Source organism: Malaclemys terrapin, chromosome 10 (genome assembly GCF_027887155.1).
Source record: "Malaclemys terrapin pileata isolate rMalTer1 chromosome 10, rMalTer1.hap1, whole genome shotgun sequence".
NCBI lineage: Eukaryota > Metazoa > Chordata > Testudines > Emydidae > Malaclemys > Malaclemys terrapin.
The window spans coordinates 36,610,310-36,624,164 of record NC_071514.1 but is presented as its reverse complement, the minus strand read 5'-3'; the positions used below and the strand labels follow the sequence as shown (position 1 = coordinate 36,624,164).

Genomic DNA, 13,855 nt, shown 5'->3' with positions numbered 1-13,855 from the left:
ATTTTTCCAGGCATTCGCTAATGAACCAAATATGTGACCAATTTCAGGAATTTGTACAAAGCCTTGGTTTGAAGGAGGGATTCTCTGAACTACAGTCAAATTTCCTATTATTTTTATAGCACTTTATTTATATATAGTATCTCAAACTACTTGACAGTGGACCCTGCTGAACAGGAATAACAGAAAAGAAAGGTATCATGTTGCAGCAGTATTAATATAAATAAAATTAGGGCATGTTATTTTCTAAGAGAAGATTTAGAAATAGAGAATAGAATGAAGTTGGAGTTTATGGTAGCTGGCATGTTAGTTGTGTGTCCCTCAGAAACATGAATTCACTGCCTCCCATCAATAGTGTCCCCTTAAAAACAGATGTAATGGGACAAGAAGGCATGGGCTTAATCTTCAGCAAGGGAGATTTAGGTTAGATATTAAGAAAAACTTTCTAACTATAAAATTAGTTAAACCTTGGAATAGGCTTCCGAGGGAGATTGTAAAATCACCATCATTGAAGGCTTTTAAGCAGAGGTTGGACAAACACCTGTCAGGGATGGTCTACTTGGTCCTACTTCAGCACAGGGGGCTGGACTTGATGATCTCTCAAGGTCCCTTCCAGCCCTACATTACTATGATTCAAAGCTAATTCAAGAGAAGATTTCAAATCAAGGTATGAAGAATAAATCAGTAGCTTGGATAAGAAAAAATTCCAGACATTTTAAAGCTAACTTAGTGATGTTCCTTAGTGATGTTCCTAGTGATGACCTCAGAAGGATGTTGTGAGGGTTAATGCATGAATGTTCAAAAAGCACTGTAAGGGTCTCAAATGTAAGATGTGATGGCACTGCAGTATTCCTTAAAGCTATCGTTAAAGCTGTCATCTGTATTCAATTGAGAAAACTATTATAGAGTTAACTTCTTTCCTCTTGTATAGTTTGGAAGCCTTTTAAGGACTTTTTTAAGTGGTAGTTAATATGGAGCCTGTTCCTGCTCTTCATCTGCCTCCAAGGGTGAAGTTCAGACTGTATTCTGTAATATTGAAGAGTCTGTGCAGGAGGCAGTGAAGTGAAGGATGTTAAGAAAGCTGGGGAGAGGTGATAGGCAAGAAGGAGAAACGTTTGTTCTGCCGCTAAACTCTGTTTAAAAGAACTTTTTTTCTTTATGCAGAGAGAGGGGCAGGATTTAAAAGACAAACATTTTTCTTCCTCAGAGAGACTCTATGACATAAAAATGTGGGGCATGCAATGTTGCAGCAAGTCTTTGGAAGGCTGAGCTAGAAGATTTGGCCCTAGAGTCATGAGAAGAATGAACAGGGTTAAGAGCTCAGCATAAAAACAGCACAGATATGAAGCTTTTCAAACACTTAATCCAGATGGATGAATTTCACTAGGAAAAACTTGTCCTTGTGGGGAAGACACTATATTCTGGCATGACAGATCTTACAGATTCATTTCCATGCACTGGGAATACGAGGCAGTGGTTTAAATTGGATCTGAAAAATGTGTACAGTAACTGTTTTTGGACTTGTATGTAAAATGTTCTGATGGGTTCCATCATTGCCAGCAGACATCTCCCTTCTGCACCACATGGATGAGTGGGCTATCATCAGCCTTCTTGCAGATGTCCTGCTGCTGGAAGACAAAGAAAGGAGCATAAATCCCATTATAAATGCCCCAATGGTACTTTGATGCCCATGATTCCAAGTAGCTGTGCAGGAGCCATAACTATTACAGTGGGAAGAGTCAGGTTCCAAGGGCCAACCTCCTTCCCATCTGATTAGCCTGTGGAGGATGGAGGAGAAACTGCAAACAGGGACTAGAGCAGCAGGGAGATCAGTCATATAGCTTACCCTCACTGCAGGGGCTCCTGCTCTGGCTTGCATGTGCATCTCATTCTAATATGTCTTCCTGTTACTCCCCAAGTTTCTTTTGCAGCCTCTGGTTTAGCTAGCCGTGAAAGCAACATACATTAGGAGACTGTATGCTGAAGTGGTAGCAGACAAGCAGCAATAGTCTCTTTCACCAACCACCAGCAGATATAGTAAGTAAGGAGCTGTACTGTGGAAGAGCATAGGATTCAGGAAATGGACAGGTGAACTTGGAGGCACGGTGTAGACAGAGGCTGTAGACTTTGTCAACAGGCATTTGAGGGAGACTTAAGGAGAGGTACATAGCCACAGATTTTGTAAGGGGGAATATAAAGAGATGCTGATGTAAGTTAAGATACTCATTTGGGTGGATGAGAAAAAAGGGGTAAGAAGTGGAAAGGAAGGCACTTCCAGGTTGTATAAAGGGGAAAGGGGCGTTCATTTGAATTTGTGCTTTGGGGACCCATCCAAATATTTTTATGACCCTGGCTGTGAACTATTTCTTTTCTTTTTGCAGCCCTTGCCAAGACTAACCTTCTCATCTACTTCCTGTACTGCTAGGCTATTACCTGGATCCTCCACTGCCTCCTGTCTTTGGACATTTTTATTTTGTGGGAGCTAAAAGGAGATAGCCTGAGAGAGCAGCCACATGTGGCCTTTCCTGAAGATCATGCCAAACAGAGCTAGCCTGCCATCTGTGGACATAAATCATACAGTTTCTTCCTACTTACAACTCAGTGCCTCTCTTAGTATTATCATGAGGAAATTATCAAAAAGAACTCCAGATACAGTGTTTTACTCCTTCTGAACTTCCAGTGCCTTTCACAGTCCCAAGGAATACAAACCTCCTTAATCTTCGTAATTAAAAGATCTTATCAGCAGTGTGGCCCAATATTCCAGTTGATAGTGCATCTTGGCCCGCAGAGTAGGGGTTAATCATGGATTCTATTACATTAATAACAGCTGTGTTTATGTATTTTAAAATCTGAGGGAGGAAAATATTCCCGTGCAAAAGGTTCTGTAATACATTTGTATTAGGTATGAGCCCAAGTAAGGAGGTTCAAATCTGAATTATAACCTACACAAAGTTCTGGGATGTTCGGACTATGGGTTCCAGTCCAGGTCCATTTCTCATTTAGAGACCTTTAGTGGGGCACTCCAAACTTATCCAACAATCAAATAGTTTCATTATCTCTTAATTTGCTGTTCCCTTCTAGATAGAAATGCTCACTTGCTGAACTTGATAGAGTTCATTCTATGCTTGCTCCATTGCATTTGTAGAAATTGGCTTCCTACCTTATCATTATGGTCAATGATCCCCACAGATGTGGTAGAAAATTTACAAAATAAACTCCTCTCAAAAAAAGTTGATTTATTAGAAACAAAAAAATGCATCATTTTATTTTTATACAAGGAGTGGTTGCCTCACAGAGCAGTACGACTGTCACTCATCCTGTTTCCCCCCTCCCCATTTTGAAGGATTCATAATTGCCTTCTCTAAAATCCACCCAAAACACATTACAGGAAGCTTTATCCTCTCAGGAAGCACATAAAATGTTTGTGTGTAATCAGGCTCTCAGTGGAAATTCAGGGTTTTTGTCTATCCAAAACTGCAGATTGGAATCTCTTGACTGGTTCTAGATCAGGATGTCTATGCATGTAATACTCCCAACACAGCAGCCACTGGCAAATGAGCAAGGGAAAGGGGTGTCAGAGATAGTAACTATTTCTATTAATCTCTGATATTGGGGGTTGCGGCGGGGGAGTAAGCTTATATATTTCTGCAGTCCCAGAACCCAGTCCTGCTTTTACTGAAATGAGTGGGGGAAATCTTCTCAATTAAATGATAGCAGACTTAGGCTCTTACTCTTCTATTTGTTATGAAGTTACTAATGAATTTGCAGAGACAAACTTGATTATCTCTGATATCATTGCCTAGATATCTATAGTGAGCTATTTTTCTTGCAAGTTTCCTGGTTTGTTTTATAATATTTTGAATGTATGTAGCACCTCTCAGATCAGATGATCCCAAAGTGTTTTACAAATTACCATGAGTATATACAAAGAGGGATCACTCCATCCACCAGTGAAATGTAGACACCTCTGGGGTGAAATACAGAAGCACCCACTCAAAGTACAAAACAGTTTAGAACAGGAAATGAGGAAGAATACTGTAATCAGCTGCCTGCAGGGAGAATTAAGGGAGACAGAATGTAATTACCTAGATTGGAATTCTGCTAGAATGCTAGGTTTGACAGGCCATACTTCTGATTTGCATTCTCTTTCGTGTTTTAAGTAAGCTCATGAAATGTAAGATGCTAGCCCAGTTAAACAAGTCAAGGTATTCTTTATGTGATAGTATACATCTGGTGCTGGTTTAGTCACATTATCTTTTGTCCCTCAAAACTCCAGCCTCACACCTTCACTTTTGGTTAGACTTGGATTTGAGGAGATTGTAGTCATCTACAGGGCCGGCTCCAGGGTTTTGACCGCCCCAAGTAGCCAAAAATAAAAAAGCCGCGATCGCGATCTGCGGCGGCAATTCGGTGTAAGGTCCTTCGCTCCGAGCGGGAGTGAGGGACAATCCGCCGAATTGCTGCCGAATAGCTGGACCTGCCGCCCCTCTCCGGAGTGGCCGCCCCATGCACCAGCTTGCCAAGCTGGTGCCTGGAGCCGGCCCTGGTCATCTACATCATCCAGCAATTTTCTCAGTTGCCCACTTACACTTCTTTGTGAAGTGTGAATATGCAGTCATAGTAAATCCAAAGGGTTCTAAAGCTTTTGGGTTTGTTTGTTTTTTATTACACAGGTCAGTCCAGAGCAGCCATGATACCTCCAAAGCAGCCCCGGCAGCCAAAGGGAGCTTTGGATGATGCCATTGCCTTTGGAGGAATAGCAGACCAAGAGGCAACTAACAGCTTACAGCCAACACCACCTCCACTGCCAAAGAAAACCATTTTGAGAGCCAACACGGAGCCGATCCCCAAAGAACTCCAGAAGCAGACCCTGGAGAATAATCTCTGTGTTGTGGCCAACCCTACATACGACATTGACACCAACTGGGAAGCAAGCAGTGCCTGCTCTTCAGTCAGCTCAGAACTCAAGGCACTGGACAATGAGTCAGGAGATTCCTTGGACAGGCCTTTAGAAAAAGGAAAAGCAACCAACTCAACAGCCAACAGCATTTCCAGCCTAACCACTGCCAGTATTAAGGATAGGTGTTCCAACAGCATGGAGTCTCTGTCTGGGAGATACATCTCTCAGACTAAGCAGAGCAAGAATATACAGAAGCCACAGAGGCAAGCACTTTATCGAGGAATTGAGAACCGAGAGGAGGTGGTAGGCAAAATCAGAAGCCTTCATACTGATTCACTGAAGAAGTTGGCAAACAAATGTGAAGATCTTTTCATGGCTGGACAGAAAGACCAGCTGCGATTTGGGGTGGACAGCTGGTCAGACTTCAGGCTAACCAGTGACAGGCCATGCTGTGAAGCAGGTGATGCAGTTTACTACCCAGCTTCTTATGCAAAAGATCCCCTCAACAATTATGCAGTCAAGGTAAGAAGGAGGTTTCAAAAATGGTTGTCCCAGACATCAGTAATATTAATAATAAAACCCTGCGTATTACAGTATAGCTAATTATGCTGTTTGCAATGGCTAATCCATGTAGAGTAATGATCTGCAGCTACTGGCCCTTCTTTCTTTAAAGTGCCACTTTTGTCAATGGCATAATTAACCTTTAGCTGGATCCCCTGTTCGTTATACATCTCGGGCAATTTTTTAAAAGCCACCTACTGTCTTACTAGCTGTTTAGCATACCTATTATGTATTGACATAAGAATGGTATAAACAGCTGTGTTTTTAATGTAAAGACTGCAGGCAGGCTCTTGGAAGCCTTCAGTAGTAGAACCTTTAAGTTCATTTGCATGCAGGGTCACCAAATTCTCATTTTTAATTAGGAGTAATTTCAAAGGTTTATATATATGGCTGTCTGTGAATTTTATTTATATACATTCTTAATTAGCATACCTTTCCATTCCCTTACAAACCCTTACATTCTCACCAGCCATTCTGAAGCCCCATCTTGCCATCGGTGTGGCCTTCTGTGATATATTAAAAATGATTGGAACTGAGGAATGTTGATTGGCTAGTGCTGTATTTCAGTGAAGAAAGAGTTAGCTTTTTTCGTTGAATACTCCATTCCATAGTCCTGGTCAGAAAAACATCCAGGTACTTATTTCATATGCAAATGAACAGGTATCTTACCTAATAAAGGGGTTGTGTTATTTTATCATGTTTGTGATTCATATAGGAGATTTACTCACCCTCCCTTTGGGTGCCCACACCTCCACTGCTAATGAGATGATGATGCTCATCTGATAAGATGTGCTCTAATATGAGGATGACTGGAAGCCAGGAAACCTATGTTCTATTCATTGCTCTGCCATAGACTTCCTATGTGACCTTGAGCAACTGAATGTCTGTAACTCAATTTCCCCAAGTTTAAAATGAAAATTATGATTTTTCTTACCTCACATGGGTATTGTGAGCCTAAATTCATTAATGCTTATAAAACAAGTTGAGTTTCTCAGAGTGATGGTACTGCAGAAGGGCAAAATATAATTATTATTCCCAACCACCTTTATTTATTAAAACAGAATGAGAAGCAAGAAAGTAAGAATGTCAATGCTAACTTGATATAAAATAGGTTCTGAATTTGAAAAGGCATCTCTTTAGGAGGTTTTTCAAGGTTACGTATTGCATTTAAGTGTTGCCACATTCTATTGGGTTTATATTTGTTCAGCCATCCAGGTCCTCTATTGTTGCAAAGATCACAGATGTAATATGGATGCCATTATAAGATGAAGTGAACTGTCTGTTGACTCAAAACAATTGAGAACCAGGACATGAATAACTTTATGATGTATTATTTGTCTGGCAATCTTGTCTGGTTGCAAAATCAATGGTCTTCCATTGATTTTTTTTTTTTTTTTTTTTTTTTGCTTGTAATGATGCAGAAATAGTCTGCCAAGAAGAGGTGGCAGGTGGTTTGCTATTTCATGCACTACGACTGGCCAGCAGATCTAGAGAGGGAAGTGTTACATTAAACACTGAATAAAAATGTTTCATTGATGAAAGTTGCTTAAAGCCTTTCCAAACATGCAGTAGAGCTTTTGAGTTTGTTTTTTAAATATATTTTGAAAGGAGAGAGAGTGTAGCCAAATGTGTGCTTTTTTTTTTTCTTCTTTGTTACCCAAAACGTTATTATCTTGAAAATCAGTTCACAAACCAACAGGAATTTACCATAACCTAGTAGGTATGAAGGACTCTAGAGTGAAGGATCCATAAAATGCCATTGAACCATGGGTCACTATGGATTGTTGTGCTGTCATGGTGAGAGGAAAAGTTAGGCTTGCAAACAACTTCTCTGGCAATGAATGTGATGTAGGAAGATACTTTGACTACAAATGCTCACTGATTTCTTTGTAAGCAAAGCAGTGCTAGCTCAAGGGAATTGCTGTTGTCTTTCCATTTTCTCCCCTTCATATCTTCAAATATTATGCTTTCAACCAAGACTGGCTCACTTTATTTGTGTTTCCTTGATTTTTTTTTTTATTGCAATGCCATTCTCTAAAATATAGTCAAGGGTTTTACTATAAACTCACCTTTAAAGGGGTCTATAACTCTACCATAACATTTGGCTCCAGATTTTTCAAAAACATATAATGTAAAAAAACAAACAAACAAACAAAATCCATTGAACTCTTGTAAATTAAGAGTATTGGCAAAAATAGCAGGATTTTACTCTCCTACAGATTTTTTTATACTAACTAAATTTTGTAATCATCCATCTATAATGTGAATGCGCTATGCTTCTGGCATTTTAAACCATGAAAAATATAGATATTGAGATCAAATCCTACAATGAACCCATAATATGGACTGTCTATTATTGTTAGACAACTTATAGTAGCAGAAGAATCATACAAGATCTATCTTGAAGGTGTCTTAAGAATTATACACATGGGGCCGTATCTTCAGCTCACGTAAATATGTGTAGGTCCATTAACTTCAATAGAGCTATGCCAAACTGCATCACCTAAGAATCTGGTCCAGGGCTTGACAAACTCTTACTAGGTTCTATGAATTTATATTAGAACTGAACGAGTTTCTAACAATGGAATATTTTTTCTCCTTTTGTAACTACTTTATAGAAAACAAAAGATAACAAACTGTACAAAACTATACTTAATGTTAAGTGTTGTTATCCATAAGGGATATAGTTTCTAATTATATTAAAAAGCAAAAACTATGTTCCAGTAGTATTAAGAATTAGACTTTGACCAATTGAGTACTGCTGAATTGAGTCTTCAGAAACATCCCAGTAGAATGCACCTTCTGTGTAGATGAGTATACCCAGAACATCCTTTGTTTTATTAATTTTAATTGAAAATGGCAGTTTAATAGGTGTGGTGGAAAACCAGCCTGTCCCCAACTCCTTTGTTTTGCCTAGATATTGCAGGAATAAAACTGTTTGTAAGGGTGTGTAATTTTAGTCATGGCATGTGTCAGGACATGCTTGCCTGTTGAATAAATGAGCGTGCAGTTTTTAGCCATGGCATTTGTGATATAAATTTCCATTATTCTCATCTCCCACTAACAAGTGTCCTTTGCAAAAAAGTACAGCAAACTATGTGCAAGTTGCTTTGACTGAAACAATGCAAACCAAAACAATGGCTCCAGTCAGCTCAGAATTGCATTCAAACAAGCAAAAACAAGGCTCTCTTTACAAAGCTTCCTGGCTCTTAGGTATTTCCTCTTCACAAACAAGAACTAATCCATGTTCTAAATAATTGGTAGAGCTGGGTCAGTGTGTCTATGTGTGTTTCTCCATAGCAGTGGAACAGGATTTTTATCAGCAGTTCCAGACTTGTAGTGAAAAGGTCACAGTGAAATGCAAGTGAGCAGTGAGGACTAGCTTTTTGTAAAGTGTATTGGACAGGTGCAGCTTGTCTCATCCCAGCATTGGGTGTTATCCTTGAACATACTGAATAAAGCATCAGTATAGCAAGGACCTAAGTAAAAGAGCATTAGCAGAAATAAGTGATTATTGAGAATCTTATCAGGTTTGGACTGTGAACATGGGTAATTACTGTTTCAGTGATGCAGTGGAGCAACTGGAGTGGAAACTACTTCCACTTTTAAAATTCAATATCAAACATTATCAAGACTGAAATAGCACCAAAAATTATTGAACAGTATTATGCGTACCTGAGATCATAGTTCAGAAGCCATTTTGAACAGTCAGGCAGCAGGAACCATTAAGGAGGTCCTGGCCTGAAGTGTGTGTTTGATATTTTGGCTGCAGGCAGGTGCTGCGTTGTAGCTAATGTGGAGGGGCACAGGGTCTATAATGGGGTAAAGAGGATGGGAGTATATGTAAATGCAAGTACCCTAATTTATTCTTGCTAACATGCATTCCCCAAGCCTAAAACATAACAAAACATAAGTAAAATGCTGGCTGGCTGCCTTCCACTGAAAAAAATGTATATTCCTATCTTTGTCTAGTTTGTTAGGGCATGAGAATATTTTTTTGGTAACTCGGGCTCTAAATTGAATGACCTTCCTGGCAAAAGTCTTACAGCAGATCATCCCAATACCTTGTAGCTTGGATCAAGCCAGTTTTATACATTAAACACTTAATCCATTCTAAGTGCAGTCACAGTAGCATTGAGTTTTTATGTCTTGGCATACCAGCAAAAGAGCAGAGCATTACTCCCAAAGCCAGATCAGTGAAACGAGGTCAGTGATCAAACTGGACTCTTAGAAAGCAGGTTGTGCCAAGTACAAGATATCAATATGGGATTAGCAAGCTTTCATTTGGCACTGTATTTAATTTGCAGTTGTGATTTTGTGTAATACAACAAAGTAGCACAGATGGTGCAGTGTTTGTGATCCTCAGTGTTTCTCATTTTCATCACTCTACAATTCATTCCCCACATATCCATCTTGTTTAAGGTTCACCGAGGCCTTGTAAAATGCATAGGCATAGTAGAAATGAGATTCCCTGCTGCTAAAGTGGAAGTCCGCTGACAGTATCCTAGGCTGACGGGACCCATAATGGAAAAATAAAAGCTAATCCAGAGCATTTTTTAGAGTCTTATAACATCAAATTCTTGCTTCCTTGAAGGAAAAGGATAGACAGTGGAAATGGAGAGATCAAGGAACCTAGCTTTGTTGAACTAATGTACAGTTATGGATTTCAAGGACCCCAACTGTAGAGGCTATATATTGACATGGGCACCAGTGGAAAGGAAGGTGGACACATATAATTAGAGCTTAATATTCATATCTCCCTTATTTGTCTTTCCTCTCCTCATAATTTTCTATCACAGCGTACCGAGGTTCGGGGGAGGGATAGCTCAGTGGTTTGAGCATTGGCCTGCTAAACCCAGGGTTGTGAGTTCAATCCTTGAGGGGGCCACTTAGGGATTTGGGGCAAAAATCAGTACTTGGTCCTGCTAGTGAAGGCAGGGGGCTGGACTAGATGACCTTTCAAGGTCCCTTCCAGTTCTATGAGATATGATATGATATGATATGATATACTCTGCATCCTTCGACCCATTCTTTAAGAGCTCTAAAAACATAGGATTTGCCATACTGGATCAATCAATTCCTTCTTCAAGTGACATGTGTGCATTCAGTTCTTGGGGTTGATGCACCCAGCACTTGAGCCTCAAACTTTTTCCCTCAGTGGTATCCATTGAGTGGCTCAAGCTTTCCCTCCTGCTGTGTGCCACTGCATACAGGTATAAAGGCAGAACTGCTCCTAGCCCACCTCAGTTCCTTCTTACCGCCTATGACAGTCGTTGGAACTTTTCTATACCAGAATTCTTTCTCCCAGCCTTTGTGACCATAGTGTATGTGTGTAGTTTATCTAGTGTCTAGTCTTTAGTGTCATTAGGATAGTTAGTAACATTTATATATATCATATATACTCATTCATAAGCCGAATTTTTTTAGTAAAAAAGGGAAGCACCAGAGTGCACCTGAAACCTAAGCACTCCTCCTCCAAATCGGTGCCTAAGTCAGCTCTCGCTTCACAAGGGGCACTGTCAACTTCTTTGGCACCACAACAAGAGACCATCTTGGTGCCAAATATCCCAGAGGTGTTTGCAGAGGCACCTACTCTGCCTCATGGTGCCAGTGTCTCCTTTCTTACAGAAGTCCAGTCCTTCAGCACTACTGCCACTTCTGCCAGCAGTTCAGCTTCCAGTTCTGCAGTTGTCTGCCCCCCAGACAGGCTGTCTCTCTCTATCATCCAAAGGGAAGTCTTCTATGATGGCATCACTCCATCCATTGCCAAGTTCTCACACAGGTCCCCAGCACCAACTGGATCAGCCCAACCATGGTCAGAGAAAGGAGAATCCTCAATATCAGACTCGGAGGTGGGACTTTGCATATCACAACCCTAAAGGAGTAGCCACCAGTCTGGACAAGATCCTCTCTTCCCACCTATCACCATGACCCTTCAATGTAAGGTGACCAGATAGCAAGTGTGAAAAATCAGGACAGGGGGCGAGGAGGTAATAGGCGCCTATATAAGAAAAGGCCCCCAAAATCAGGACTGTCCCTATAAAATTGGAACATCTGGTCACCCTACTTCAATGAGACGTACCCTGGAAATATGTCTGGGACAGCGGGGCCCTGCCCTGCCCTGTATCAGTGGCCATTTTGGAATCCTTGAGGTTTTCCCCCAGCTTCCATATCAGAGGATAGAGATTTTAGGGCTGTACTTGACTCGTCTCAAGCCAGGGCCTTCCGCACTCCAGGTTCCAGGCAATTTGATAAATTGTTATAGATTTGAAGGTTCACCTATTCACAAAAGCTTTGAAGCTTCTGAGTCATATGGCCTCTTGCCACCTACATGGTTCAATATGCCAGGCTGCAACTCATGGGTACTCAGAATGTGCTTGCAGATGCTCGCAGCAGGACTTTCGTGACCAACCACAAATGGGAACTACACAACTATGGTCTTTCATCCTGGGGGGACTCCAGTAATAGATCTCTCTGCTGCCCACACCAACACCACTCCCAAGGTGATGCTCTGGTCATCAGCTGGTCAGGCCGGATCACCTACCACTCCTGCTCTGTGTCCTTCACAAGATTTGGCGGGAGAGAGCGATAGTCATGCTGATTACCTCGTTCTGGCCTTGCCAGTTCTGGTTTCCTCCTCTTCTCCCCATGTCAAAGCATCCTCCACTCCCACTACCAACATTCCCAGAACTGCTCACACAACACAACTGCAGGATCAGACATCCCGATCTGCAGACGAATCACCTGAGATCCTGGTTTTTGGATGGTCATCTTCGCTAGCACAAGAATGCTAGTCAGCATTGCAAGACATCCTCTCGAGTAGAAGGAAGGCGTCGACAAGGTGGTCCTACGCAAGCCAAGTGGAAACATTTTACCTCCTGGGTCCAACAGAAACCCAGGAGGTAAACATTTTACCTCCTGAGACCATAGGCATTCCTCTCCTCTTGGACTATCTCCTATCCCTGAAGGCATTGGGGCTTGCTCTCAGTTCCATCCAGATGCATGTAGCAATCATTAGTTCTTTCCACCCCCTCTGGGGAGGAGCACTCTCATCTATTGACTGTTCGGTTCTGGAAGGGCCTCATGCAGACATATCCTCCCGTTTAACCCATCGCTCCCCAGGGAGACCTCAACCTTGTCCTCATAGCACTGATGAAATCTCCCTTCAAATCTCTGGCTTCCTGCTCCCTTTCCCTTCTTTCCATGAAGGTCGCTTTCCTCATAGCTATTACTTCTGCGAGAAAGGTGGGCGAATTGGAGTGCATGATGGCAGACCCTCCTTTCATCATGTTCCATAAGGACAAAGTTTCCCTGTGTTTGCATCCTAAGTTTCTGCCTAAAGTGGTTTCCTGCTTTCACCTCAACCAACCCATATACTTTACCTCTCTTCTTTCCTAAGCTGCATGCCTTAGAGGAGGAACGGCACCTTCACTGCCTTGATGATCATAGGGCCTTGCCCTTTTACCTACAGAGGACGAAGCTGTTCAGGAAGTCTCCTAGACTATTGCCTTGTAATCCTTTCTGCTATAGCAACAGTCATCTCCACTCAGAGAATTTCTAAGTGGGTTTTGGGGTGCATTACACTCTATCAATTGTTGGGACTGTCTCCACCCTTGTGATATGAGCCCATTCCATGAGAGTGCAAGCATCAAATAAAGCCACACTTCACCACATGCCACTCAGACATATGTAGGGCGGCCGTGTGGTGTTCGGTACATGCCTTCTCTTCCCATTATGCTCTGGTGTAAGACTCTGCAACAGATACCTTGTTCAGTCCGACTGTCCTCCGTTCCACAGTTCCAGCATCTTTCTCGCACCTTCATCCTAACTAGATATTGTTTGTCAACCACCCTTAGTGGAATACAATAGGAACCATCACTCGAAGAAGAAGAAGGTGGTTACTTACCAGTAACTAAAGATTCTTTGAGATGTGTGGTTCCTGTCAGTATTCCAGTCCCACCCTCCTTCCGTTTTGCTGCAGATCTGGTTGATTTGTAGTGGAAAAGATCAATCACTCTCCACCCAGAGAATTTCTTCCTGGATCACATCCTGCATATACATGTACTGACTCAGATAATGTTGTTCCACCTGACACAGTCAAAGCTCATTTGACAAGGTCACAATTGGCAACAATGGCCTTTCTGGTACAAGTTCCAGTTGCAGACATTTGTAGAGTGGCAGCCTGGTCCTTGGTCCACATGTTTGCCTCCCTCTATGCTGTGGCTCAAGACTCCAGAGACTATGCTAGAGTGGGATGAGTTGTTCTCCAATTTTTATTGAAATAGACTCTGATCCTGCCTACAATCTTATGGCTTGTGAGTCACTAAGAGTGAAATGCACATGTGCAATCACTCAAAGAAGAAACTAACCTGTTCTGTAGCTGTTGTTTGAGATGTG

General features: G+C 41.6%; 1 protein-coding gene across 5 annotated transcripts in view; it reads left to right on the top strand.

The window, feature by feature from the left end:
• The window catches only part of PEAK1 (pseudopodium enriched atypical kinase 1), a 216,450-nt gene that overhangs the window by 190,691 nt on the left and 11,904 nt on the right, over window positions 1-13,855 (top strand). For all 5 annotated transcript variants that reach the window (XM_054041613.1, XM_054041611.1, XM_054041614.1 and 2 more), the window contains one exon: window positions 4,671-5,419. In XM_054041613.1, coding sequence (XP_053897588.1) covers window positions 4,671-5,419 — 749 coding nt within the window. The remainder of the gene's footprint in view (window positions 1-4,670; window positions 5,420-13,855) is intronic.